This window comes from Lathamus discolor, chromosome 3 (assembly GCF_037157495.1).
Source record: "Lathamus discolor isolate bLatDis1 chromosome 3, bLatDis1.hap1, whole genome shotgun sequence".
Classification (NCBI taxonomy): Eukaryota; Metazoa; Chordata; class Aves; order Psittaciformes; family Psittacidae; genus Lathamus; species Lathamus discolor.
In genome coordinates this window covers 63,178,553-63,205,482 of record NC_088886.1, presented here as the reverse complement: position 1 = coordinate 63,205,482, position 26,930 = coordinate 63,178,553, and the positions used below count along the sequence as shown (strand labels likewise).

The 26,930-nt window shown below is 41.3% G+C and overlaps 1 protein-coding gene across 3 annotated transcripts in view; it reads left to right on the top strand.

Moving 5' to 3' along the window:
• The window catches only part of DPYD (dihydropyrimidine dehydrogenase), a 353,065-nt gene that overhangs the window by 181,735 nt on the left and 144,400 nt on the right, over nt 1–26,930 (top strand). For all 3 annotated transcript variants that reach the window (XM_065675625.1, XM_065675624.1, XM_065675626.1), the window contains 2 exons: nt 1,554–1,738; nt 8,417–8,632. In XM_065675625.1, the coding sequence (XP_065531697.1) occupies nt 1,554–1,738; nt 8,417–8,632 (401 nt within the window). The remainder of the gene's footprint in view (nt 1–1,553; nt 1,739–8,416; nt 8,633–26,930) is intronic.

Sequence of the window (26,930 nt, the reverse complement as noted above, 5' to 3'; positions counted from 1 at the left end):
CTGAAGCTGGTATAGACTCAGCCGTGCGCTGGGCAATACTTTGCTCTCGTATTGTCTTAAACTGGCAGGTTCTTCTTTTCCATATATGACAGCACAACTCCATCAGTTTAATTGACCTTGGCAATCTGCATCTGCTAGCAGTGTGTCCCTAAGGAACGGTGTGATTTTAAGCTGCATTTTATTGCAGGATCTTCACTTCCCATAGACAAAGCTCTATTGAAAGCTTTCCTTGCGGTATATGCCATCAATGTTTGCTCCGAATCTTTGTGGAAATGTGATTCTCTTCATGAAGCTCCTTTGTAATAAAGCCACTTAAAAATGCAGAGAACACATAATGTTAATACAGAGCAAGATAACCCTCCCCCCCACCCCAGAATTTATGTGTATTTAATGCCATGGAGTATAAAAACTTCCTTTCCTATCTGCTCATCTGCATTATGTTTAAGGACATTAATAGTTTGTGTGCAGAATGCCTGTATATGTTATTTAATAATAAGAAAAAAATAAGTTATCTTAATATATACTCAAAAAAGCAGGAATTGCAGTGAAAAAGTTGCAAAACCTATTGTCTTCATGTAAGCGTTTCATTTTGATTGTGGCTTTGTGGTTATATCCGTATCAAGTTTCCAGGTGAGCTGTACTTTTGGGGTGTTCTGAGTTGAAATATGAAGTCCGGATGATTTTGCCTTTATTGAAACCTATCTTTTTCAGCATGAAATTTCTTTAAAACCAAACACACTTTGTCAAAGCCAAAGCTTCGATAGCACCGCATTTCCCGGTGGGAAACTGTTCCATCTGAAAATGCTCCATCAGGTTTAATAATGACCTGTCAGAAAGGAGCAGAGTGTTTCTGTTGTGGGGGTTGAGAAATGGGGGAAGTAAATTCAGGAGATCTAAATGAATTTCTAGAAATTGCATCAGAAATATTGGGGTTTGGGTTTAAATGTCACAATGTAGGAAGTTGTACAAGAGAGTGGATAGCTGGTTATTCAGGAGAGAAGGATGTTGATACGGGAAGTGCAACACAAAGCTCTGCGTGGAGGGAAAGGGAGAAAAAGTGTATTTTCTTTGTTAATATTGTTCATCAATAGGATTTTCAGAACTGCTCCACTTTTTTTCCCTGCAAGATAAATAATGCCAGTGAGAATGACTTTGGGAATCCCAGCTTCTGGAATATGCCCTGTGTTCTCAGAGGGTGACCAGAAGAACATCAGCACTGATTATTTCTTGAGCCTATGTTGAGTCAGGCGCTTATTGTGACGTTTGTGCACATTTATTTCCTTCACAAGTCTGGCTTTGCAGTCATTCAGGACCTGGTTACTATCCTGATACTCCCAAACTGCTGTTCTGTTTCATGTGTGCTGCTTTTCTGTCATAGTCCTCTTAGTAATTGCATGCTTCCACTTTCCCCTTCTGCTTTCCTTTCCACTGTAAATTAAGTAAGAGAAAGAACTCGGACCTGCTTTTCTCATTGTTATCAAGTGTGCATTTGATGGATTTTAGCAACATTTTCTTTCTTCTACTGACATATTTGTCATTCCCTTTAATTACAGTCAGAGAGGCCATGGCACCTATCAAGTTCAACAGATGGGGTCTTCCTGAAGTAGATCCAGAAACGATGCAAACAAGTGAACCCTGGGTTTTTGCAGGCGGTGACATTGGTGGTCTTGCTAACACCACAGTGGAATCAGTAAATGATGGAAAACAAGCTTCTTGGTACATGCACAGATACATACAGGTGATTGTTTTAAAGTATTCTTCTCTTTCCCACTTCTCTGTGCTCTTAGATACTCTTAAACATAATTTCATTGAAGTTTGGGTTAAATATAGAAGTTGTGAGAAAGTCATACCTCGATTACCTGGTGGTTTGAACATTACAGATGCATTCAACTTGGATCAAATACTTGAGTTTGAGTAGTTGAACCCAGCCTTAACACTGAGCAACGTGTTCTTTGTTCTTGACCCCAGCTCTGAATTCCACTCGAGTGTAGCAGGCGTCCCTACACAGTGCACAGTGCAAGCAGAAGTCAGAATTGGGTAACTGGGGAAAATAAGTGAGACCATCAGTGTTAAAAAGTGAAATCTCCCAGTAGTGCCTGAGGAATCACCTGGGGAAGATGTTTTTAGCCTCCTAACACTTTGCAGAGCACTCAGATGATTTACATCTGAGCCACAGTCTGCTCTGATGGGGCTGACAAATGGGACCCAAGAACCCAGTAGGAAAAAATGCACAGAGGAAAATAGTGCAAAGGAGAATTTACCTGAGAAAGGTAAGTTTAAGGGTTACAGAGTCAAAACCCCCTGGTAGCTGCGTATTCCCTCTTGGTGCTCCTTGCATGTCACTGCCCTCGTTTTTGCAGTAAAAGAAAGAGCGTGATTCCTAGGGGAGCTGCACAGGAACCTTCTGAGACAGGAGAGCCAGGCTGTGTGTGCAGAACCAGCTGACAGAGCGTGCTCGTAGTGCAAGGAACTTTTTAGAAACACGATGCATGATTCATTCTCCCACAAAAAAGAGATTTGAACAACTGAAGTTGGGACTGTAACAGCTCGCTGTCTTTCTCCCCCATCCATCTGCTCAGAGCCTCTCTGATTGCATGTTTGTGCAGTTTCATGCTGTTGGGGTCTGATTTCACTTCCTAAAAATACTTCAACTGAAAGCTTGTTGTTAGTATCTGTGCATATTTTTTATCACTTGTTCTAAAGCGCTGTTTGTGTCCTGCCTCCTTAGACCCTATGAAAATGCTGAGTGCGAAGCATCTTTAATCCCTGACCCGCTTCCTTCATTTCTCAGTGCACAGTGAATTGGGGTAACTGTGACAGGGGGAGAGAGGGATATCTCCTCCTTTTTGTCTCCTTCCTCTTTAACCTCTAGAAATACACACATCGCTTCAAACCCCTCCTTTATCATGTTGCTTCCTCCTCAAAGCTCGCTTCACACACACACACCCCCCCCCCCCGAATGTATTTAATACCTTGGAAAAAATCTGAATAGTCATGGCTTGAGAATTAGAATTTTAAATCAAGCAGGCTTGTGGTCTTAGAGCATTGCTGGTACCCTTTGCAGGTTTCAAGGCAGCTTATTCAACCTTACAGTCTCACCAGGAAGCTAATGGGAAAGCCTTACAGCAATCTTCACGGGAAGGTTTCCAAATGTCAAGTGTCACCTTTCCAGCTGTTAGATGAATGGGTTGCCCAGGGGCATTTATTTGGATGTGCAGCCCTTGTAAAATCTGGTTGCTGTGGTGCACAGTGCTGTAATTTGGCAATTTACTTCACCAGCAGTTTGGACGTGGTAGAAATTGTGGTGGCTGGAGGAGAGTTTGGTTTCGAAAGAAGTTGTTTAGAGGAGGATTGTGTTAACCTGATGTTTTTACGGGTGGCTCTGTGCATGTGTGTGCATGACTTCCGTTCGCAGCCCCATATTCTGGAACCTTCCCATATGAAATGAGAAAACACCCTTACACACTGCCTTATTTTCTCTCTGCGGTGAGATTCTAAGGCAGGCAGCCTCCCTGTGGCCCCTGTGCATTGAGTACACGTTAAATGTTAAATAAATACATGGATACCACCTCTCCATTTTCATTTTAGTTACAGCCGTTCCCCAAATCGCCAACTGTCTCAGCACCGACATCTATAAATAATGCAGTCAGCCTTTAGCAAAGTAAAACTATTCCATAGGGTTTCTCACCCAGCCCAAGACCATGTCAAAGCCTGAAACTCAAACCCACCCCCCTGCCTACTTGCAGCTATGTGCTGTTTGACCGGCACACGCTGTTTGTATCCCAACCTACTCCAGGCAAAAGGCTAAGCAAACAGATGGGCCTGATACGTGCCCTGAAACTCCAGCTCTGGCACATGGTCAAATGAAGGATGAGATCCAGACTTAAGGACTCTCCAGCAGCAATGCCGTATGTTCAAAACTGGGAGTTATTTACAGAAGCTTCTTGGCTGCTCTTATGCTGGAAACACTCCATCATTAGTTGCCTAAATACCTCCTGCCTCTTAACATAGTCCTCCAGCTATACAAAGCATGGGTTCACCTCGGAAATTGTTGCCTGCAGCTGTGTCAGCTTAGTATCTATTAACATGACCAATCAAAGCCTAAGGGAAGTTGTAGAATCTACTAGAAAGTAGTCAGTGTTCCTAAAAGCATTCTTTGCAGGTCATTAGAAATCCAAACAGAATCAGCCCTATTCATGCCACCACGTATTTTTAGGTTTGAACCTTTTGTGTTATCCTATGGATGTCATAAATATGTCTGTGAAATAATCTTGGTGATGTATTTAGGTTGGGGATTGTAATGGCCCTCACTTTTGCCTGACCAGTGACTTCGTGATCCTGTGCAGAAGCAATATAGGTTGTTGTTCTCTTCTATGCCTCAGTTACCAGTCATTTCTTTTTGATCAGTGAATGGGATTTAATAATATAATAGTCCTATTCAGGGTAATTCACAATTAGTGCAGGACTAACTTCTAATTTTCGATGCCTGCCTTGACATCAAAGACAGCTCTTGCATTGAGTTTCTCCCAGTATTTTCTTGCTGGGCCACTGCACCAGCCTCAATGCTTCACTCTGCCTCTATTCAAACACCTGGGGGTGTTTTCCCATGCGTGGCAGTGAGGCTGCCATCTTCTCACTAAAATCCCTCTTAAAAAGGGACTTTTCCTCTCTGGTTCACAAGAAGTTTTCTTTTATTTAAATCTGTTATCTCCCCCATGTGGGCAGCTTCCTTTATATTCTCCCTAGCCTGAAATGTACATGATACCCTTAAAGAATAGAGGGCTGGATCCTGACTGGTATAAATTGAACTACGCTAAGACACTATTCAGTGTGAGTTTTGAGCACATCACAGTGTTCTTTTGAAGCAGCATTGTCTATTTGCTATTTTTTTCTTTATGCTGTCAAAAATATATAGGCTTTTATATCTGAAGATTACAGTTGTTGATTCTTTTCTGAAGGTTGACTATTCTCCTATATTCCTCGAGCATACATGAATGTACATTATTTCATAGTCAATACCGGAGATGGGTGGCTCCCGGGAAGCATGTCTTTGAAGCTGTTAGTTACATTGTCTGCTTCCTTTCAGGATAACCAAAGAACAGCTTTGTTTAGCTGGAACAACATATGAAACCACTAGCATGGAGATGAGTAACAAAGCACCTCCTGCAAAACAGAGTGGACTAAATGCAAGTACAGGGAAGCTGGTATTTTAGTTGCTTACTGCTGAGTAAGGAGTATGTCTTTTCCAGAAGCAAAATGCCAGGAAAGAGCTTAGAGAATCTCTGCTCAACTGGACAGAGCCCTGAGCAACCTGCTGTAGTTGAACCTGCTTCGAGCAAGGGTGATGGCCTAGCTGATCCCCAGGCATCCCTTCCAACCATTCGAGGTTGTATGAACTAACAGAAACATATTTAACAAAGCTTAAACTTATTTAACTAAGTTAAATAATGAGTTAAATAAATCGGAGAGAGGATAGAAGAAGAAAAACATGCGAGGGAGAAAAGAGATGTTTTAATAGCAGGCTTAAAAATAGAGAAAGCAGGAATGAGATGGAATTGTTCAGGAAAACTCTTCCAGGTAGTGGGATCTCTAGAGAAGGCTCTCTGTGAAAAATAACAGTAATACAACTACTCACTTTCACAGTCTATCTTTATTAAAGGCCCACAAATGGAGTTAGACCAGATCGCTGTGGTTACGAATCCTCTCCATCTAAAGGAAATGAATGTCACAGATTGCATCAGTTCTAAAGCGGAGTTCCTGTCTCTCAGCCCTGCACTACAGACTCCGCTGCTTTTGCCTCTAGGCAGATCCTGGTTGGAGTAAGGTAGGGCCAGTGCATGCAGCATGTTGGGATTTTTCACCACCCTATTCCAGTAGCCAAATAATTGCTGTGACTGGAACAATAAGTACGTGCAGTGTTGTTAGCTCAGCTGGTTGGAATCAAATTAGAGGAAGAATGGGCCATACTTTGTGTCCTCCATTCTTAAAAATCAAGGGAAAAGTTATTATAACTAAACCTTTGCCTGCAGGCTTTCTTTTCCTATTTGTTTGTGCAATGTCAGGGAAATCCTTCATTATAAAGATGATTTCAGGAAGCTATAAAACATTTTCGTTCGCCAAAAGTCTTGCTTTGTAGAAAACAACCCATCAGGGCTCAGTAAATTTATTTCTTTTATAAGCTTTCATTGTGCTGAAAGGAAAAAACCAGCAAAACCCCCATAAATAGAGCAAAAAAGGGAAGTGATAGGAAGGTGGGAGATAAATCTGCAAGGATGTATACCCACTGGCTACTCAACTGTCAGCCGCATCCTGTCCCTTGTGTGTTTTTAAAGGCTTGGTTTATTCCACTGAAGCATTTTTAACCCTCCCTCTTCCACCTCCATGGGTCACCTCATGTTAACAAACACGTAGCACATCTTGTGATGCTGGAATGGTCTGGATGGAATTGTTGTATTGCTCTTTGGCAGGGAAGTCCGGCAGGAAGAAGAGGTCTCTTTGCATATGGTTTGGGAAGTGGCTTCTGACCAGTTTGCATGTGATGGTATGCATGAGGCAAGGGCAGTTTTTACATGGGTGTATTCGACCACCTGGTTCATAAGTGGGTTTGTTTTCTGTTTGATCATGGAAAGCATATCTGGGTTCTCTACTTAAGGATCACTTTCAAGTAACACTCATTTTTAAGTGACACAACTTGTAGAGATTAAGTTGTCCTGCTTGGGAAAAGAAGCAATATAATGTAACTTAAGCTGTATATTAAGCACTTAATCGCTCTGTAGAATCATAGAATAGGTTGGAAAAGACCTTTAAGATCATCAAGTCCAACCATTATAGGAATCTACAACTATACAAGCAAGGAATAGTTTGTGAGCAATCCGCAGACTGAAATGTTTTCGGAGAGAGCATTTGAACAATTCTGGAGAGGAAATGAATTCACAAATAACTGCTTTCCGAATGGGCAGTCAGGTTCATTGCTCACATGTGCATGTAGAGTGGAATTGGCCAAAAGGAGGGAGGAATATCAGCTGGGTGAGGTCAGGATGCTGAAGGGAGTTAGGTGATCTTTACAAATTAACTTGACTCCATGTCCACCATTAACGATACCTTCACGTTCCCATCATCCAGGCTGGACAATCCCAGGACTTTCAGTGCTATTAAGCCATCAGAAAATTATCATTTCCACACACCCCACCCCACCCCCCCCCAGTGTATCCTCTCTGAATCTGACTTGGGGTCAGAATCTGAGCCGTGAATCCAGGCAATCCCAAACCAAAACAGGCAAGTGAACTCTGGGGTTTTGAACCAGCCTAGGAAAGAAAAGGCACTAAAACAAGCAAAAAGCCCTCATCCCATCCATGGTTTTTCGTTGTCACAGGTAAAAATGGGGTAAATAAGTTCCTTTTAAAAACAAAAAGCAAACAACCCAAAAGGGGGCTGTTTGTAAGTGCTGGGGTTTTTACTCTGTTACAGAAAACCTTCTCCACACTTCCAGTCGTGGTGTTTGTTTTTTGTCCTGGTGAAGAAACCTTCACTTTAAGGATAGAATAAACTCTCACTCTAAGGCTGTGATCTTCTGTTGGGGCTTACTAAGAACAGACTGTGCAGGGCTTCTCTGCCTTAGAGATTCCTGCTTGATTCCTTTGTAGTTTTATCGAGTCATTTGTCTGGGTGAGCAATGAGATTTCACTGTAGCTGCCACGGCTGGATTGGGATGCTCTTTGGATTTGTGCATGGGAAAAGATGTTCTCTCCACAATTTCTTGAGTTTTAGATGCACCATTTCCATGGAAAACTTTCCACTGACTCTCCAGAGAAAGGGCTGTCTTTAAAATGAAAATACAAGTGTATGCGGTGTTGCAGCTGTAAGGTGTAGATGATGTTCTTTGATCCCAAAGCAGAGCCTTAACTTTTGTCACCGCTAAAGTATTCTTACTAATATAATCAAATATTAAAACAATAATAGTTTTGTATCTATTGATCTGTGTTCCATTGCGGAGGCCGGATAAAATCTGTAAGTAGGGTGGAAAAGGTGCAGGAATTTGAAATACACTGAGTTTGGGTTGGATATCCTGCTCATGGATACCTGTCCTTGGGTTTCACACTCTTTATTGATGAGCACCTGGGAATAAAACTAGGAAAGGTCTGTGTATACCCCTGTTTGTATGGGCATATAAATGAACTGTTGCATTGTGATTATTTCTCAGTTCTTTCCAGCCTGGCATAGGGTTTCAGTATGAATGCTATTTGGACAGAAGATACTACGTATGTGAGTTGTGTTGTTGATTTGCAAGTCTGAGCACAGAATACTTACACTTTGGGTTATTATATAGGAATTATTCCCTCATCAGCGTTAATAATAAATGATGCAAAAATGAATCAGCAGGCATTTCTGTGATTTCCCTTTGGTGGTTTTTTTACAGTCCTTACATGGTGTTGCAGTTTCTGCTGTTCCAGAACTACCACTCTTCTATACTCCTGTCGACTTGGTAGACATCAGTGTAGAGATGGCTGGACTGAAGTTTCCAAATCCCTTTGGCCTTGCCAGTGCAACCCCTACGACTAGTTCTTCAATGATTCGAAGAGCTTTTGAAGCTGGATGGGGCTTTGCTGTCACTAAAACATTCTCCCTGGATAAGGTAAGGAACTATTTAAAGGTATATTTAGCATGGAACCATTTTGTTGTACATTTGAAATAGCTGAATCTTTTGGGAATGGCACCATTAAATATACATTTATACTATTTATGCTAGTTATCTAGTATTTATACTATTATATTTATACTATATATCTAGTATTTATACTATTATATTTATACTATTTTTCTAGTATTTATACTATTATATTTATGCTATTTATACTGTTTATCTAGTATAAAGATAGGAGGGAAGTGTATGGTACATTGTATAAGTCAACTTGTCTGGGAGGTTCCAGCAGTGCACTGTAAAGGTGACACGATTTCTGGTTTTGTTTGCCATTAGTTTCTTCATATTTATTCCCCAACCTTTTAATATTAGCCAGCTAGTTAGGATAATAGTCCTTTCTCTTTTAAATATTGCAGTGCAAGTGTTTTCTGTGAGGGATCAGAATGCAAAGGGAATGAGTAACAGCTTTATCACACAGCTCATGAAAGGCAGCTTCTGTGCCAAGGACTGCCAAGATAAGCCATTGAAATCGAGTTGCAGTTGCAATGTGATGATGTGGGTGTAAGTTTGAGGCTGGGTGGGTTGTAGAAGAGAAAGATGGAGACAACGTAAAACAAGTCTATGAAGGGAAGAGTAGTTGTGCTGAAGGTTTGTATTACATAAACCTTCAGTAACATGTAGGGGAAGAGGAAGGGGTTAGATTTAAGTCTTAAAGGCTATGGCTCAGCGTGGCACCTAAAAGAAAGCGTTTTGTGTAGATTTAAAATGCGTAATTGCTTGTTTGAGTTGAGAATTACATTCAGGGTGGGTTTCCTGTTGCTACATTCAAACTGGCAATGTGAGACTGAGCAAGAAGTTCAGACAATGAAACAAAAGAACAGTGTTGATAAATATGTTCCAGAGAAAAGAAACAGGATTTGGGCTGGAAGGCAGAGTTGGACTTGTGGGGGGAGTATGAGGATCAACGGTAAGTTGTTGGGACTGAGTAACAGTCCAAGTGATGGTCAACCAGTTTGTCAACCAGTGACAACAGTAGCATGGGCTGAAGAGAGCTTTTGAGATGAATTTGGAAACAAGGAGCTTTTATGCCTGGTTCAGAGATGGACTGTAAAAGTGCACTGATGGATGGAGACCTTAGCAGGAGAGCAAAGGTGGGTTTGTTAACTCTGCCACCTCTATGTGGGAAAGTACCATAACTGAATGAACTGTAGGAGATGGCCCTGTAATATGGGGAAGATCTAAGAAGAAAGCACTGCATGACTACAGCATACTGTAAACTAAGTCAGACTGGCTTCTGCTGTCACACTTGAAGTAGCCCTAAGGAAGTAAATGTTCCTCTGAATAGCAAAGGAGATTCCAATCTTACCTCACAGTGTTTCTTATTGAAACACTCTTCAAGGACATAAATGTCACGGAACTATGCTTAGAGCTGACTTATGTGTATGACATACCGTCAGCTGTGATTGTTCAGTGCCCAGGCTAAAGGCGACTCATAGCAAGTGCTGAGATTTATTTATTTATCAGGTTTATTGCTGGTATGCTTGCAGTCCTGCCAGACTGCACGTTGGGTACTGTGTATCTCAAGAGCGAAACAGGCACTGGCTGAGTTCCAGCTTGGGTGGGAGTCCAGGAGGAAAGACATGCATGTTGTAGGAAGTGATGCTGGTACTCTAGTAAGCAGCAGACTCTGAGTCACTTCTCAGATGGCGACTGCATGGTGTTTCACTGAACGCCATGCTCTGGAGGTGTGACTCGATGGAGAACTTTCAAGGGAGGGGATTGCTAAAAGCAAGTATCTTAAGTGGTTATAAAATAAATTTATATATATATATTTGTCACAATAAGATGGAAAATATTACAGGTAGTATTTATTGTAAGGAGACAAAGTTCAGAGAAGTGCTTTGGATGAATTCTAGTCTGGGGATCCCTGCCCATGGCAGGGGCTTGGTACTGGATGATTTTAAGGGCCTTTCCAACCTAAACCATTCTATGATTCCATGATTTCTAGCTAAGCTTCCCTCTAAAGTCCAGTCAGAGGCAGTACTCTTTGCTGCCTAAACTTGTGCATCACATATTGCTGTGTGCAGTAGGATTGTGTCCACCCAGGTACTACCTGTTTTTTCCACTATTGTATTCTTGCCAGTAGTGGACTTCCCCCCAGTGTTAAGCCTTAGTATTTGTGACATGATCTTAGATGCTTACCTGGGAGGTGCTGCAGACATCAAATTGCTTGTATTTAGAGTAGTAACCTTTAATTAATGCTGCAAAAATAAGGATTTCAAATGGGGTGAAAAGCTCAATGAGGTACAGTGGTTCTGCTGCTTCTGGTTATTTGGACATAAATCTTGTTCAGCAGGGAGCAGAATGCTTTCTTGGGCTGTGGTACCCATGGGAGTAGAGGACTCACACTGAGCTGTCCTGCTCATCTAGTCACAGCTAACGGTGTAGCAGGACCAGGAACAAAGAATTCCTGCTCTAAGCCTCGGGAAACAGTGGGAGGAGGCAGTTCTGGGAGGGAGGGAGCTTGCTAGACACAGGTTTTGGCAGCCGAAGCTCTTCCACTTCAGCCTTGATTTATGTGATACAAGCAGGATTCTGTGTTCATCCCTCTTGTCTCCTCATTTTATCTGTTCTGCTTAGGTTTAACTTGGTGGGCTTCCTTCTTATTTGCAATAAAGTCCAAGTGTAAACTGCCTGTGTAGAAATGGGGATCTTAGCAGCAGGAGAAATGCTTCATTTTCCAGAGCCAATTCAGAAATTCACGACTGCGTTCAGTCACTGATAAGTAAACCGATGACTCCCCTATTGATCACGGGCATCCTCTGGCACTTCAGCAAAAGTGACTGATGCAGGCTAAGTTTGGTAGACATGCAGCTAGTGAAAAGAATATACAGCCTAACCTTAGATTTCCATGCATCAACCACTGTGTAATGGAATAAGATTGGAGGAAAAAAGCAGGATAAATCTTGGAAGAAGGATATCCAAGGACAGAGATAAAAAGGACTCAGTCTGGAGAGCTGTCATTCTTGTAAGACAGGGGATTTATTTCGCATGAACCTCTTCTCCTTTTCCCTCTTACCGCACACCTAGAAAACTCCTCTAGGATGCTAGGCTAGGGATCCCTGCGGCCATACCTTCTTGTATAGGGGATATGTTGGATAACAGGGCTGCAGTTCTATCCCCTGGACCATAATTTACTCCCCCAGTCTTCCCAACCCTCATCAGTCTTGGCCTCACCTTGAAAGCATCACGTGTTGCCACAGAGGGAGTTAGCACCGCACTAACTTGTTTCGTGCTGTGCTCGCTCCCTTTACAAACACCCACATGCTTTGCTGCATAATTGCCTTCATGACAACCTGTGTAGCATTTTCTGTTTGTAGGGTGAGGATTTCAGCTCCGAGTGATTCAGCAGAAGTTTGTTCTTTGCATACTACTGTACTGTTGTTGAAACAGAAATAAAGCTGATAAGAGCTGAAGCTCCTTCAGAGTATTTCTGTCTGTAAGTGTACTGCACCCTGCATATATTAGAAGGTACTGGATATAACAGTGTAATACAAATATGCATTAGAGAGTGCTGTATATCATAGAATGGTTTGGGTTGGAAAGGACCTTAAGATCATCCAGCTCCAACCCCCTGCCACGGGCAGGGACACCTCACACTAGAGCGGGTTGCTCCAAGCCCCTGTGTCCAACCTGGCCTTGAACACTGCCAGGGATGGGGCAGCCACAGCTTCTCTGGGCACCCTGTGCCAGCGCCTCAGCGCCCTCACAGGATATATGTGTGTCTGTGGGTATCTGTGAGGGGGAGTAGTGACTCCTAGAGTTTTACTTACCAAATTAAATGTATTTGCACAGCTGCTTCGCTATCGAATAGATCTGATTTCTGCCAGAAATGAGAATAACTGCTTTTAAAGTGAACTGTCACTGGGAAAGAAAACTGGTAGCAGAATAAAAATGTCCCTTCACACACACACTTTTTCCTGCATTCATGTCTTCCCTTTTTGACTGCGGAATCAATAGCGCATTGCTCTGTTGGTTCAAGTAGTATTTCTGTCTTATTCGGGTAACGTCTTACTTGTAAGTTCTGTTGGCAAGCTTTTGAAGGGAAATTTGGGGAGCCCTATTTCACAGGATAATGGGGGAGCTGCGTATCATAGAGCCCACAATAAATGAATACCAATTATAACCTCTTTTAGCGCTTAGGTGAACAGAAACCAATCCGTGGAATGAGAGATCCTGCATTAATTAAATGACTGCGAAGGAGAGTTTTTTAGCTGAAGTGTTGCACTGAGCTGGTTGATTCACTTATAGTGTATTAGTGAGTATTGTTTAGTACACAGAATTTGCATTAAAACCTGTCATCAGAGAGGTTGTACAAACATAGTATCAAAAGAAGTCAGAGGCTGTATGAAGTGGGCACGTCTCCATTCCGTACTTGCTACCACGGTGAGAACTTTAGAGCAGAATTGGGGGGCTTATCAGCTGAATTCAGGCTTTGTTGTTCTCTCACTGCATTGCGTGGGCTGCTTAGAAAGAGGGGAAAAACCCAACAACTGGGGGAGCAGAAATGTTTTCTTTGCTTTTTAGATGCTTCCTTCACTTCTAAAATGTAATTCTGATTAATCAGACACGTCTGTCTTTATTCTGTTGTGACATGCATTGATTTGTGATGCTGTCGCTTTCAATAATGTGAAAACAGTTGCCTCTATTATGAGGAGCAGCAGAAATCACCACGCAGACTAACTTAATTTTTAATCTTTAATATTATTTTTTTCATTATAGAGGGAGCAAGCTGCAAGGATGGTTTTAAAAACAAAGCTACAATTAAAACTAGATTAAATCTGAGCTAAACCGTAGCGGAGAAAACTTTCTAGTCATAGTATGTGTTTATGCAATTCGCTGATGTAGATTTTACAACGTATTTTCAGAACCTTTTCTAAGTTAAAACCTTTGCTGGCAGAGAATTAATGATTTTACCCAGGGTATATCACATTTCTATGTGTTGTTATTGCAGTACACGTATTTAGGCTCCAACTAGTTCTCTGTATATTTGCAGTGTGTGCACCTCGCTTTGTAATTGAAGGTGGTAAAAAACCACCCTGGTACAATGACAGGTTGTTTTCCATAGCGTTAGTATTTCACAGAAGTGAACCTGTATTACCAAAATGTATATTTTTGTATGATATTACAGCACAGTAATTTAGATTAAACTGGTTATAATTTATGGTGCCAAGCCAAAAAAGCTATTTAAGCTGCATTAAAATGCAGCACCATGACATTTGGTGTTCTGATGTTCTTAATATGACAAAGGTTATTCTATGGAGTTTTGCTATAATATGAAATATTAATATTTCACAATACAGTTTTGATGAAGTACAATTTGCCTTGCTTGCATATGATAAAGAAATTAAATGCTTACCAAGGGAGTTCAGGGAGAATTAGAGCCCCGCCTGAACATCTGCTTGAAATGTTATTATCCTGTCCTAGTGACAGCATCGCTCCCTCATTGTTTCTCAAGATTGACAGCTGAATATTGGACTGATTTCTGCAGCAAATCTGTTGTAGGTGAACTTTGGGGGGGGGGGGAGGTTGGGGGGGGTGGTGTTAAAGAATTTAGAACATGCTTTTGATTTCCATCTTATAATTTCGTTTTTTATATACTCTTGACATTTTTAGGTGCCGGATTGAGGTCTAGTGCGCGGTAGTGAAGATAGACCATTGACTGGCAACGAAATGCCAGTTGATATCTCAGTAAACAGGAATATTACTATTCTTTATTGTGTGGTCTGTGTGAAAGCTGTATGGGCTTTCTTTGGGGAGGCAAATGATCAGATTGTTAATGTCAACTATAAAAAGGACTGTTTGCCTTTCTGCTGCATAACATCAGACAACTTGTGTTAACTATGTTTTTTGAACAAGAAAATGGGCATTTTACAGGGTTCCTCGGCACAGAAAACTCTTGAGAGTTAAATGATTTTTTTGGTTTTACGAATGTTAAAATGATTATTTTGGGGTTTAGAGTTCTTAGTTCTTTACGTACCTGATTTTGTTCCATCTTTCTGAAGGAGTTGTAATAAGAAATAGCAGCTTTATTGCATCCCAAGTTTTACGGTTTTAGATCACTACCTAAAATTAGCAAAGTTTAATGGGGAGGTAAAAGACCATTCTAGGGAAGTACAAGAGAATGTAATCATTATTTTTTCCAATGCTGTAGCTATGACATTGTATTTTACTTGAACATTTTTATACAGAAAACGTATTATTTGACTAGAAAAAAAAAGGGACAAATCACTGTGAATCTGAGTAAGTGGCAGGAAAACAGATTTTCCTCCTTTATCCTCAAGAAAAACAATGTTCAACTTAAAGGACCGATCTCATCTGTACTTAGTTTTACCCTGACCCAGTATAAAGAAGCCTGGAGGCTCTCTTTAAATGCTAATAACTTTCATAGCTTCAAAATCGTTGTCTGAGTAGCTAGAGGGGACTCTGTTTGACCACCCTTTCTCCTCAGTCTTTACACCTGGTGCTTTAGAGGCTTGGTACCTTTTCATCCTGGAGGAATCCCAGCTTGGAGATTTATAGCCCAGCTTGATCAGCACAGTGAAAGCAGAGTGGACAAAGAACCCAAGACTGAGAGCTTTAACCAAGTCATTATTGAATAGCCAAGTCCCTTCGTACCACAACTGCACCAAATAGATGGGTACCTTAAATTGTTGCAGGTGTACTTCTTGATACCAGTGAACTTGCAATTGAGGTAGTTTGGGTTATTGTAATCGTCTATTTTTACCATTAGTAAGGCTGGTTATTTTGACCAATTAATATTTTGAATGTTGAAGATAACAACTGCTTTTTTAAAGCAAGAGTCCTCTGTATAAACTCTCTTTGTGACTGTATTTATTACTTTAGACATGAAAAACTTCTCACAAGTTCATGATAAAAATGAAACCTCTGGGCGAACGTTTAATCCCACCCTCCGTGTAGCATTAAATATCACAGAAATGCTGTGCTTCTCCTGCAGTGAGAGCCACAGCACAGAGATCCTCTCATGGGGATGTCTGTTATCTCATGGCATGGAGCACGATGTGACAACTCATCAGTGAAAGATGAAGAGAGATCGGTCATGCAGGGGTGTGAGCACTGAGTCAGTAAACCTCCTCTGTGCTTAAGGACAGATTATCACAAACAGAGGATCAGCAAGTTGCTTTCCATAGTATATCTTTTTCTTCCATTCACTCTCATGGAGCAGAGTAAGTTTACTTACATGTAAAGGCAGTAACTTACATGTCTCATTCTTCTTCAGCTATTCTTGTAAGTTCCATGGAGTCTTTAAGCCAGCAATGAGATATCTTCCTCAAAGATGCACACAATGTCGGCCATCAAACTATATATATGTGCAAAACTGTTGCTTGGTAGGCGACAGGTTCCTTATTATGTAGTTGTCTAAGGATTTGGTTTCTATTCACCTATTTGCTTTTTACACTGTGTTTAGAGATGATTTCTTTTTCTTCTGGGGCCAGTGGTTCAGAACAATAGAGCAGCAGCACACTAGCATATACCAAGGGTAAATTTGACCATGAACACTGAAGTTGAACATTTTAGGCAGCTTATATAGAAAAGATTTGTCAACCGGTTGTTTTTAGTCTAAAAACTCTTGCCTGTTTTAGTGAAACTCACTGTGCCCTTGGAGTGGCACAACTGAGAAACAGTTCAGTGAAACTCAGAATGTAAAGATGACAATATTGAGTGTTTTGCTACATAAACCTTTCTATTATAAAAGAGCTGCCAAAAGTAGGAGAGTTCATTCCCGCTCAGCGTAATACGCGGTGTTCAGGAAGTGACCAGTTCTTAAGAGAAGATGTTATTCCCACAACATAGCCAGTCAGTCAAACAGAATGGATGCAGCTTTTCCACTTGGCTAAAAACCCGAACACTATTCCGTTTCATGTTGAAGAAGCTGCTTTGCTCTTTCCTACCTTTGTTTGGTTTACCTCATTCTGCGGAAAATAGCTGCAAATACTGAACAGGAAAGAGACAAAAAGAGTCCATGTACCTCATTTTCCAGACCTGCTGAGAGTGTGCAGTTCCTGAGGGCTGGGTCTTGAAGTACTCCGTGTTTTTTGAATACCACATCCTGAATAAACAGGATTCTAACCAGCAAATATGTAACATACTTATGTAAAATACAATTCATATGCAGTTTGCTGCAGTTGCTTTGTGTGCCCTTGGAAGGTTGTTGGTACTCTTGGCAATACCTCAAACTGATTTTGTGTCGGGAGGGAGTTTAGCTACAAAGGCAGCTTCAGTAGAAGATACCGCCAAGTGTAATTCTGAGACTTAGAATTTTCACACTGAAGTTTCTTTCTTCATTTCTACATTTTAATGATAAGAAAATCCACAATTCAATCCAGACTGCAGCAGTTCTACTGAGAGAATGAAGTGGAATAAAGTTAAAGTGCTCTTTATGCTTCAGTTGCTCTCACTTAACAGTTCAGCATCTTTATTGAGCTCTGCATTCATTGCTGTGGTCAAGTGTTGGCTTCTTCAGGAGTCTAGGTGGCTCTTTGTCTTCGTGGTGCCTTCTCCCTTGGGCACCAAGCAGTTAGTTGTTTCTTGCTTCAGCTGTGCAGCCTTGTGTTGGATGAGCACTCTTCCCTATCTCCAGCAAGAAAAGCCTACTAGAGCTGAAGCATGTCATGCAACAGCTATTGCCAAAGATTCCCAGTTGGACCATGCAGCCTTGCATCTGTTTGCAGAAATGTGGTCCCAGATTGACTCTGTCCAAATTCTGACCATAAATCAAGTCAGGCGTGCATGTGGTGGGGTAGTAGCTTGTGTTAAAATGTTTGCAGATGTAAGCTGAAATGATAGAACTAGTTCTAAACTGGTGACTGTTTCCACGTGTGGGTTTACAGCGGTTTAGTTTAAACATTTTTCAGGGTATTTTTAGTTAAACCAGTGTAGCTTTTGTGTAAAGGCAATGTGCTTCTCCTAAATGCTCCAGTTATCTTAGGTCTCAAGTTCCCACTTGGTAAATGAAACTGTTAGGGCTGTGTTTAACATCTGATTTGCCCACACAAGGAGTTAAGAAAGCAAAGATCTGATTTCTGAATCTCATGGTGATATAATTGCTTTACCTCCTGATTGACGTTGTTGCAAAAGCAGAATGAAGTCCCATATGTTTAAAAACCCTGATAGGTTCTTATGTTAAAATCCCTGTTCCTCACATATATATGTGAGTTCAGTCTAAATAACATTTCTTATTATTATTATTTGAGATTTATGATTAGCTCAATATTTTGCTATAACAGAGATCGTGGCTTTCTGGGACTCCATTCTTCAGTCAGTAAAGTGGAGGGGTTTGGGGAATAAATCTTCTGGGATTAATTGGAGCAGGAGACAATTTAACTTTGGAATTATTACTTTAAGAATTATCCAAAATGCTCTTGTCACAGCTAGTTGCCAAATCCCAGTTTTGCTCTATAGACAAAGGAAATATGAACACACAGTTTTAATATTCCCTTAATATACATATTCCGATATTCTTTACCTGTCCATTCCCCATTGTGCACTGTAAGGGCATACAATGTTTAGTTTGTGTGGAGGATTTCATACTACTTCAAAAACCTATTTCCACTGATTTACACTAACGTTGATGAATGCTTTTCAAGTATTGACTTTTGAGACTTTAATCTCCTTCGACTTTCTGGTGCATTTCGGACTATGTTGCAGTTAATTACAATGCTACGTAGAGCTTTCAAAAGCAGCTTCAGTACCTTTTCACTGTTCTCTGCCATATACTGAAACCTACAATATGTAAGTTTGCAAATGCTTTTTTCCCTTTAACTTTTGCTTTCCCAACTTCTCTGAGAATTCAGGGGAATATGAGTTAAAGAAACAAGTCCTAAAATATATTATAAGTGACAAAAGACATAAGCTAATGTTAGAGCTGGGTGGGTTTTTTGTTAGTTGCTGACCTTCTATTCTCTTGGCTAGGAGACAGTTCAATAAATGAACAGGCTATATATTGATCCCCCCCCCCCCCCCCCTTTTCTCTTGTTATGCAATATGATTTCCCTTCCCTTGCAAGGATGGCTGTTGTACAGAATGGCGCTGGGATCATGGTCATGGAAGCGTATGGGAATGTGTAGACTAAGGAAGGCTGTCACAGCAGTCAATAAGATCTGAGAGGTGTTGACTAATTGCCTGCTAATTACACAGTAAATTGTCTAATTAAGCTGATGGTTAATTAGGGTACGCTCGCACAGCAGTCTCGTGGAATTTTTGTCTGATGTCTGGGAAGCAGCTTGTGTAATTGGCAAACTGGTCCGGACTGGCAGAGAACACGGCTGACTGGGAAGCGCGCTGCCAGTAGATGACAGAATAAGGATGCGTTTGCACAAAGGTTGTCATGTGAACACAGAGGGGTTTGTTAGCCTTCTCCAGCTACGTGGTGCAACGAGGAATTCAGCTGAGAGCTGCTGGAAGCTGTAAATAAAATCAGGCTCAAGCGTCTAGCATTAGAAAAGCAGTGAGAAGTACGCTTATGTTTTAGTCAGATTTTGGACTTCAGAGACAAAAGTATCAAAAATTCTCATGGAAAGAACTTCACCAAACTGCAATATGACCAGAAATTATTGTCATGCAATCTGTTCAGTGGAGTCACAGAATGATCCTGTTTCCTGGTACATATCTGTATGTTTATGTCAAAGAAGTATAGCTGTTAATAAGGAGGCTCGCCAGGCATCATAACCATCATCTGAATCCTCATTAGGCTTTGTGTCCATCGCTACATGTGACAGATTATGATCAGGTCATAACTGTGCTGTGAACTTAAGGTGCATGCATGATGCGTAACTATAATAGCATTAGTGAAAGCATCTAGATTCTGACCCAAAGCTGATGGAAACTGTAGGCACTATTAAACAGCAAGAACCTGGACAGTGCAGGAGTACAGGCATCAATTCAGTATCAATTTGCGGTGATTTAAAATTGGAATTCAGCAAAATAACGTGGTACAGGCACTTTCTTGAACTACAAATGTGAGCTTCTCACAGACTCAGTGCAGCACAGCACAGGATCGGGTCTTCACATGATGCTGAGATTGGAATCGGAGCTATGTATCAGCAAAATCTAAGCTAAACTGAAGGAAGCGTGTGTCTATGGTTTTATTTGTTAAGAATATTTCGATGTCACTTGAACAAATTGGAGCTTAATATCCTCTTTCCCTCTTGGAACGTTCTGTTATTTCAGAGGTTTCTGTTTAGTTTTTAACATTTGCAGTATGTGGTTTACACGCAGCGCCTTCCTGGAACAGAAGAAGAAAAGGGAGTGAATTCCAGATCGAAATTGCTGATGAAAACTCTTGATTTTAGGTTGATTTTTTTTCTTTCTGATGTAAACCAAAAATCTGTTTTCTCTCCCATCAAAATAGCATTAAAAACAAAAATAAAATAAAAGTTTGAGTGGGTAAATGACACTTTCTTTGAATTAATGAAGCCATTTTTGTGCTGTGATCTTGCTGCTTCTACCTCCCTGCACCTGCACAGTTCATAATGCTTTTATGTCGCACTGTCTGTGTTGTGAATTTTAGTTTCTGGGTTTTCCTTGAGCCAAATTGTGCTGTCCTAAGAGCATCCTCACTGTGCCAGTCGTCAGACTCGGTGCTCCAAACCGTAACAGGCTGATGGAGAAGACCTTACACCTTCTCTGAGTGGATTCTAACAATACTCGTAGTGTTGCTGCTCTGTGTATATCTGCATGGAATAAACCACTGCAATTCCCTTGCATCAGGTTCTGTGAATTGTTGCATAAAATTAGAAAGGTGGAATTCATTGATTCGAGTCAAAACCATATAGGGAGGCCCTAGACCTAATTTAGTTCCAATGAAATGCATTTTGAATTTACAGTTTAGATTTTAGTGTTTGATTTTCTTCATCCATCTACACATACGCAAACCAAACCAATTCGATTCATTTTTTCCTCACTGGTCTTTAAGGATTATTCTTTAAAAGCATCGGAGAAACTGTTCTTTTTGTCTCTGGCAGCACGTTCAGGAACAAAGCTCACTTCTCACCAGCCAACTGCAGGAACCGAAAGCGCACAGTGCAACCATCGCACTTGCTTTTCTTTTCTACCACAGGGCAGCAAACAGATACGTTGCTAATGCGTTTTATTCTCTGAAGACAGAGAAAGGAGTTCAGAGGATAATTGTTGCCTTATCACATCCTTCAAAAGGAATTTCTGGCACATGTTATTATGATTTCTGGTTTAATAAATCGCACAACCATAGAAAAGGATGTTTCTGGTAATTCACCTGGTGTAGTAAATGTAAAACCCTATTGCAACACCAAAATCTGTAACAAGGAGATATTGTGTGACAATAATGCTGCTGTTAAACAGCATCAATTGCTGACTGGTTTTGGCTTTTGAAGAATATATTCATGTTTTCTTTTCCAGTTCTAGCTGTATCTTATCATGAATCTGTGCTATATTGTGGAATCGATTGAAACTAGATCCAACTCTTTCCAACCCTAGTTGATCTTATGGTCCTTTCCAACCCTAGTTGATCTTAAGGGCCTTTCCAACCCTAACCGTTCTGATTCTATGATAAAAACGTAGCTATATCCCAAATATTCTTAATGCATTCTTTCCCCAAAGCATTTTTATTGTCTGTTTTGAAAGCTTATGCTTAAACAGTGGAGTCCAAGGAGTGTATTGTCAGCACATTGTCAGTGTTATGTTCAGGTTTATTGATTGTGATGGTTCTCTCCTGTGAAGTTCAGGAGGGTTCCTGTTTTGCCACCCTTGTATTTAATGTGTATATCAAGCCATAGAGAAAGTTTAGTGAAGTGACATTGATTGAAGTGTTTTCAATATGTCGAAACTCCGCTTTATAACTCTCGGCTGATTTAGCTTGAGTACTTGATTGCATTGTTCATTGTTTGTGGGAGACTGGGGCATGGTTGAGAGCGTGCTGAGCAAAAGTCAATCCAGACGAGATAGGAGTAATGCTGGGGTCATTAGAGGAAACATCCAGAGGCTACAGCAAGAGAATTATCAGTCCTTCTGGCTAAGGGATTCAGTTCCGTTCCAGGCTGTAGCTGCAACAGCAGATAAGAGCCAGAAGCCTACACCCCTTTCATTTTCTCAGTGCAGGCCTTGCTAAGAGCATCCGTGCTTTGTATTTCAAGATTAACCTACTGCAGGGAAATGCTATATGGAACTGGGTCTTAAATCTATCCAAATATTGCCAGTGGTGACAGACTTCACACTTTGAATGCCACAGAGTGCCTCACTGGGGAAATGAAGAGGCGCCCAGCTCATACTGGGCTGTGTTGGGTACGTTGGAGTAGACTGGAAGGAGATGCTGGCAGTTCATCCTAATGCTGTTACATATACTTGGAACACTTGCCCCGGGGTGATCTGTAACAGTGAAGTCTCTTTAGCTCCAGGACAAGCTTGGTTTTCCTCCTTAACTTTGCAAGGACTGAGGAAAGGCGTATCTTGGGCTTCTGTTTTTTGTGGTATTCTGTTTTGGTTCATGTTGCTGCCAAGAGCAGTGTTCTCAGAAGGTCAGTTGGTTGCTGCTGTTGTGTAGGAGGTGCATTTTGAAGGCTGCCAGGAGTACCTGGAATAGGTGGTTTCACATGAAGGTAATGCAGAGCTCAAGCACATAAATAAACAAAATCTTATTTCCCTATATCCTGGGTATATTTAAACTCAGATGAATTTCCCCGCTTACATTTATGGACTTTCTGGTTTGCTATCCAGACAAGTTTTGTGCCTTTAGGGAGAGCAGAATATTACAGTCTACAGCCAAATTTTTGGAGCATGCATTTTTGAGTATCACATTTTTATAATGGTTATACTTTGGTAATTTCTTATTCCAGGCTAAAAATATTCACTTATCTTGGGTTAAAATTGAATTAATCCATCAGCCAGAGAATTCATAAGCGTGTATTACCATGTTTCTCTAGAAACAAGAAGTTTAACCTGGAAATGAAAACTCAGTCTTCATTTTACAGTAATACTGTATGCATCCAAACACAGAGTTTTCTGTATTTGAGCAACTTTGCTCTCGTATAATTTACATTTTCTTTTCCATTCTAACATTATCATTGGAGAACACTCTAAAAATATATAAAAAAGGGAGTAAGAAGATGTTTGAGAGCAAAGCATTGAAACTATAAACCAAAGTCCATCAATCTTACAACTTTCTTATGCCCCTCTCTTCAGTGCCAGAAGTGATGCTTTGCTACCATGACAAAAATGGTCCTTTGTGTGCATTGGGAGTTGCATACCTGTAGACACAGAAACTCTGTCTCGTGATGTTTATTTGAGTGCTTTTGGGGTTGGTGTTTTTTGCTTCTTGCGTTCCTTCTGTAACACAATTTAAAAGATGAGTGCCAGAGAGTCCAAGGATTTGATGAGGTTTAAATTACCGAAAGGCAAGAGTTTTTGCAAAAAGAGACTGATGGATTTCAGACTCTGCTGGGAACCTGTCTGATGGTTGAATTCATGCAGAGGAGAGACTTGCTTCTCTGTCAGGCATCCTCCATGTGAGTCTTGCTTGCTTCATTTACATTCCAGGGTTCACATTCCCACTATGTCTCTTCTGTATGTGTTTTCTTTATCGCAGAATCACAGAGTGGTGTGGGTTGGAAAGGACCTTAAGGTTCCATCCAGTTCCAACCCCTGCCACGGGCAGGGACACCTCACACTAGAGCAGGTTGCTCCAGTCCCCTATGTCCAGCCTGGCCTTGAACATTGCCAGGGATGGGGCAGCCACAGCTTCTCTGGGCACCCTGTGCCTGCACCTCAGCACCCTCACAGGGAAGAACTTCTGCCTTAGATCTCAGCTGAACTTCCCCTGTTTCAGTGTGAACCCATCACCCCTTGTTCTATCGCTACAGGCCCTGATGAAGAGTGCCTCTCCAGCATCCTTGTAGCCCCCTTCAGACACTGGAAGCTGCTCTGAGGTCTCCACGCAGCTTCTCTTCTCCAGGCTGAACAGCCCCAATTATCCTTTCAGAAGTGTTTTATCAGGCAGCCATTTCTGCTCTTAAATGAGCTCTTACTGCAGGCAGTGGACCATCCATACTTGTTTGTTTGTTGCAGGATGCGCTGGACTGCGTCTTGTTTCTGATGCAGATGTTGGAACACAGCATCACCTGTATTCCTGTTTTCCTCTCTTTAAAACAAGAGTTCACCGTGTGCTAGCTGGTATTCAAAAGCACAACATCATTGCCTGTTTCCAAATAATGCACTTAATAGCCTAATTGAGGAGATAGGGTTTCCATTCAGCATGCATGTTTACAGTGGGGTGACTTTCTAGAGCTGAGCTCTCTTGGACGGCAACATTGAGGGCCTCAAAGGAAAACATTTAGTTTTTAATGTATGTTTTATTTGATTTAAATGATGGAAATGAGAGTTGTTTATTCTAAGAAATCTTATGTGACCATTACTGGGGGAGGGAAAGCAAACCGGCATTTCAAGCCAATCCATGCCTGCACGCCTGTATCTCTTCTGGCTGGAGCTTTCCCCTTCGGTGCCATTAGCATTTTCATTTCCAAAAATGACAGTCTGCAGTGGAAACAGTAAAAATGTTCAACCTGTGGTTTAAATTATTGATTTTTTTGAATATTGCAGCTGTATTTCAAATGGGTTTTGTTCGAGTTACTTCTGGGCAGAGGGTTCCAGAGGTAATTTGATATCTAAAAGCCTGTGTATTTCAAAGCCACTTCAGTCTTTTGAGTTCCTTCGGCTGATCAGCTGATTGGGTAAAATGCCTTATTGTCTTCCGAATTGCAGGCAATAGATAAACTGAAGCTCAAGGTTAGCACAGAGACATGCGTGCAATGCTCTTGGTGATTTATTGTGTGTACTCAGTGTCCAACTGACAGAAAGAGCTCATTTATTTTTAATGCGGTAACTTATCTTCACTTAAAAAAGCAAAAAACTGTTGAGATGCTCGTATTCACAGTGGAGATGGGGGGAGCTCTGTTATCCTTAGGTAATTATCTGTAATTACTATTCGTTGAGTTCATGGTATAGAATCCACTCTGTGTAAATAACAAAGAGATGCATATATGTTCACAAATAAATTGTGTTGTATTATCACGGAACAGAATGGCTGCAGTGAAAGAGAACTGCAGTACAGGCAGCGCTCATGGTTATATCTGAATACTTTCCCAAAGGGCTGGGCTGTTGATGGTTGTACTTGTACAACGTGTAGGAAGTTACCATTCCCAGCATCCTTCTATCCACAGGCAAAGGAAAAACCCAAGTAAAAATGGTATTACTCTAATGAGGCTCAATTCTGGCAATGAAACCATACTGGAATGCATGCTGGAGTTCATGGGAACCGTGAAAATGAGATGAATTGTAGGAATGAGCCTGGTTAAAAAGTGTTATCACTGGTGACACTAAATATCGTAGAATAATGGGATCATTCAGATTTAAAACAGTCAGGGCTTTTGCCTTAAGGAGGCTGTGGGTTAAAGAGCACCCATCTAAATGGATGTTTCACTAAAGGATGAAATATGCCATTTCAAAAGCATGGCAATTGTTTTGCAGGTATGCATAGATGCTTGTATAAAACTCAAATATATGAAGACAAGTCATGAAAAGGTGTGTGGCATAAAGAGTTTGTTCCCTCCTACAGTAACTCTAGTTTCTGTGATTGTAGTGGAAGAATTTGTCATAAAGTTTGTGGATATTCTCAGGATATGCTGCACTCGAACTGTTTTGCACTGTAGTTCACAAAATGCTGTTTAAATAGCATGAGGATGAACGTTTCTGCTGTATCACTGTGTGCACAAAATAGTCTCATCTTTGCTGTTCCCAGATGTGCAGCAAAGAAGCCGGCCCTGCTCTTCACTGGCTGCACAAAGCAACGTTAACTAGGGGAAGGCTGTCTAAGATGAGCAGAGCTGGAAAAAAACGGATTCCTACTGCCTACAAAAGCAGAAGCAGTTTGTTTCTGCGGTAGGCAAAAGGACTGGAAGACATTCCCTATATCCTGTTTGTCACTAACATAATTCTCCCCAGTCTAGGATTTCTTGTGGAGAGAAAAAAACCCTATTTATCCTTATAGAACTTTGTGCATGACTTTTAATGTTTAGCATCAGAAGGCTTTAGAATCCCTGTCCCAGTTTTAAATCAATACTCTATCGGAATACATGGAGAGCCTGCAGGTCAGGCTGCCCTCTCTAACTGAGGACATGTTTATCCTTAGTTTTGAGCATGCATAAGCCTTCTGTAGCACATCTCAGCTGGCTCTGCCATTAAGGGTGTCAGAGATCTAGCCCAAACCATTGTATGCTTCCTTACACCCCTAGTGGGAACGCTAGCCACATATTCCTCAAATGAAGCTCTTAACTCAATTGTAGTCTCTAACAACCACCTCCCTGTTGATTTGAAGGGAAAGAGACTTCATGTCTTCCCAGTGTGTGCCTGCTAGATCCTCTTATGAGCATATTTACTTAACCGACAGCGCTGAGCAATGACTCCAGTGAGTGCTGGGATTTGGGACCTGTTATATATTTAATGAGAAAGAACATGGCCAGCTCAGAATCAGTCTTTTTCCTCAGTGGTAAACAGGAGAATCATCTTGCTGGGAATTTCTCCTTCCAGTTCCTACAGGAATATTTTAAAGAACTTGGATCTCTTTCTGCTTTATTAAATTAGTGCTGGATGTCCCGCAGGGCTGACTCTGAAAAGCCAATAGAATGTGTCATTTTTCCTGGGCATTTACAAGAATTAATAAGCAGTGATTAACCTTCTGCTATGAAAACTTGAGGTGAAGCAGGAGGAAAACCAGACTTGAGACTGGGGCCTCTGTGTCTGCCACAAACGGATGGGAAGCAGAGCTCATCCTTTGGCATATAGAGTCGCTGTATACTTTAGCACTCACTGCATGGGCTCCTGTCTGTCAGAGGAGTTCAAACACGTGCAAACACTGGGTGTTTATATATTAAGAGCTCAGCCTGGAAAACTAGAATCAGCCCAGCAGGCTGGAAATCTCTGCTTTGAGGCTCTTGAGAGGGGAAAGCCACCTCTCCCTAGGTTATGGAGCTTGTGTGCAGTGCTTCTGGTGCTGACTGATGGATGAGCACACAGTGCTCTCAGAGACTGATGGCAGGTCTGTGTGTGCTGGCTCCCCTTCCATTAGCTCAATCCCCCCAGGATCTATATTCCGAAAGACCCTCCTCCCCAGGATGTATATATGGTGCCCCAAGCTGAGTCTCCGTTTTCTTGCCAGAGCTGTACTGCATCCCCATAACATGCAAGC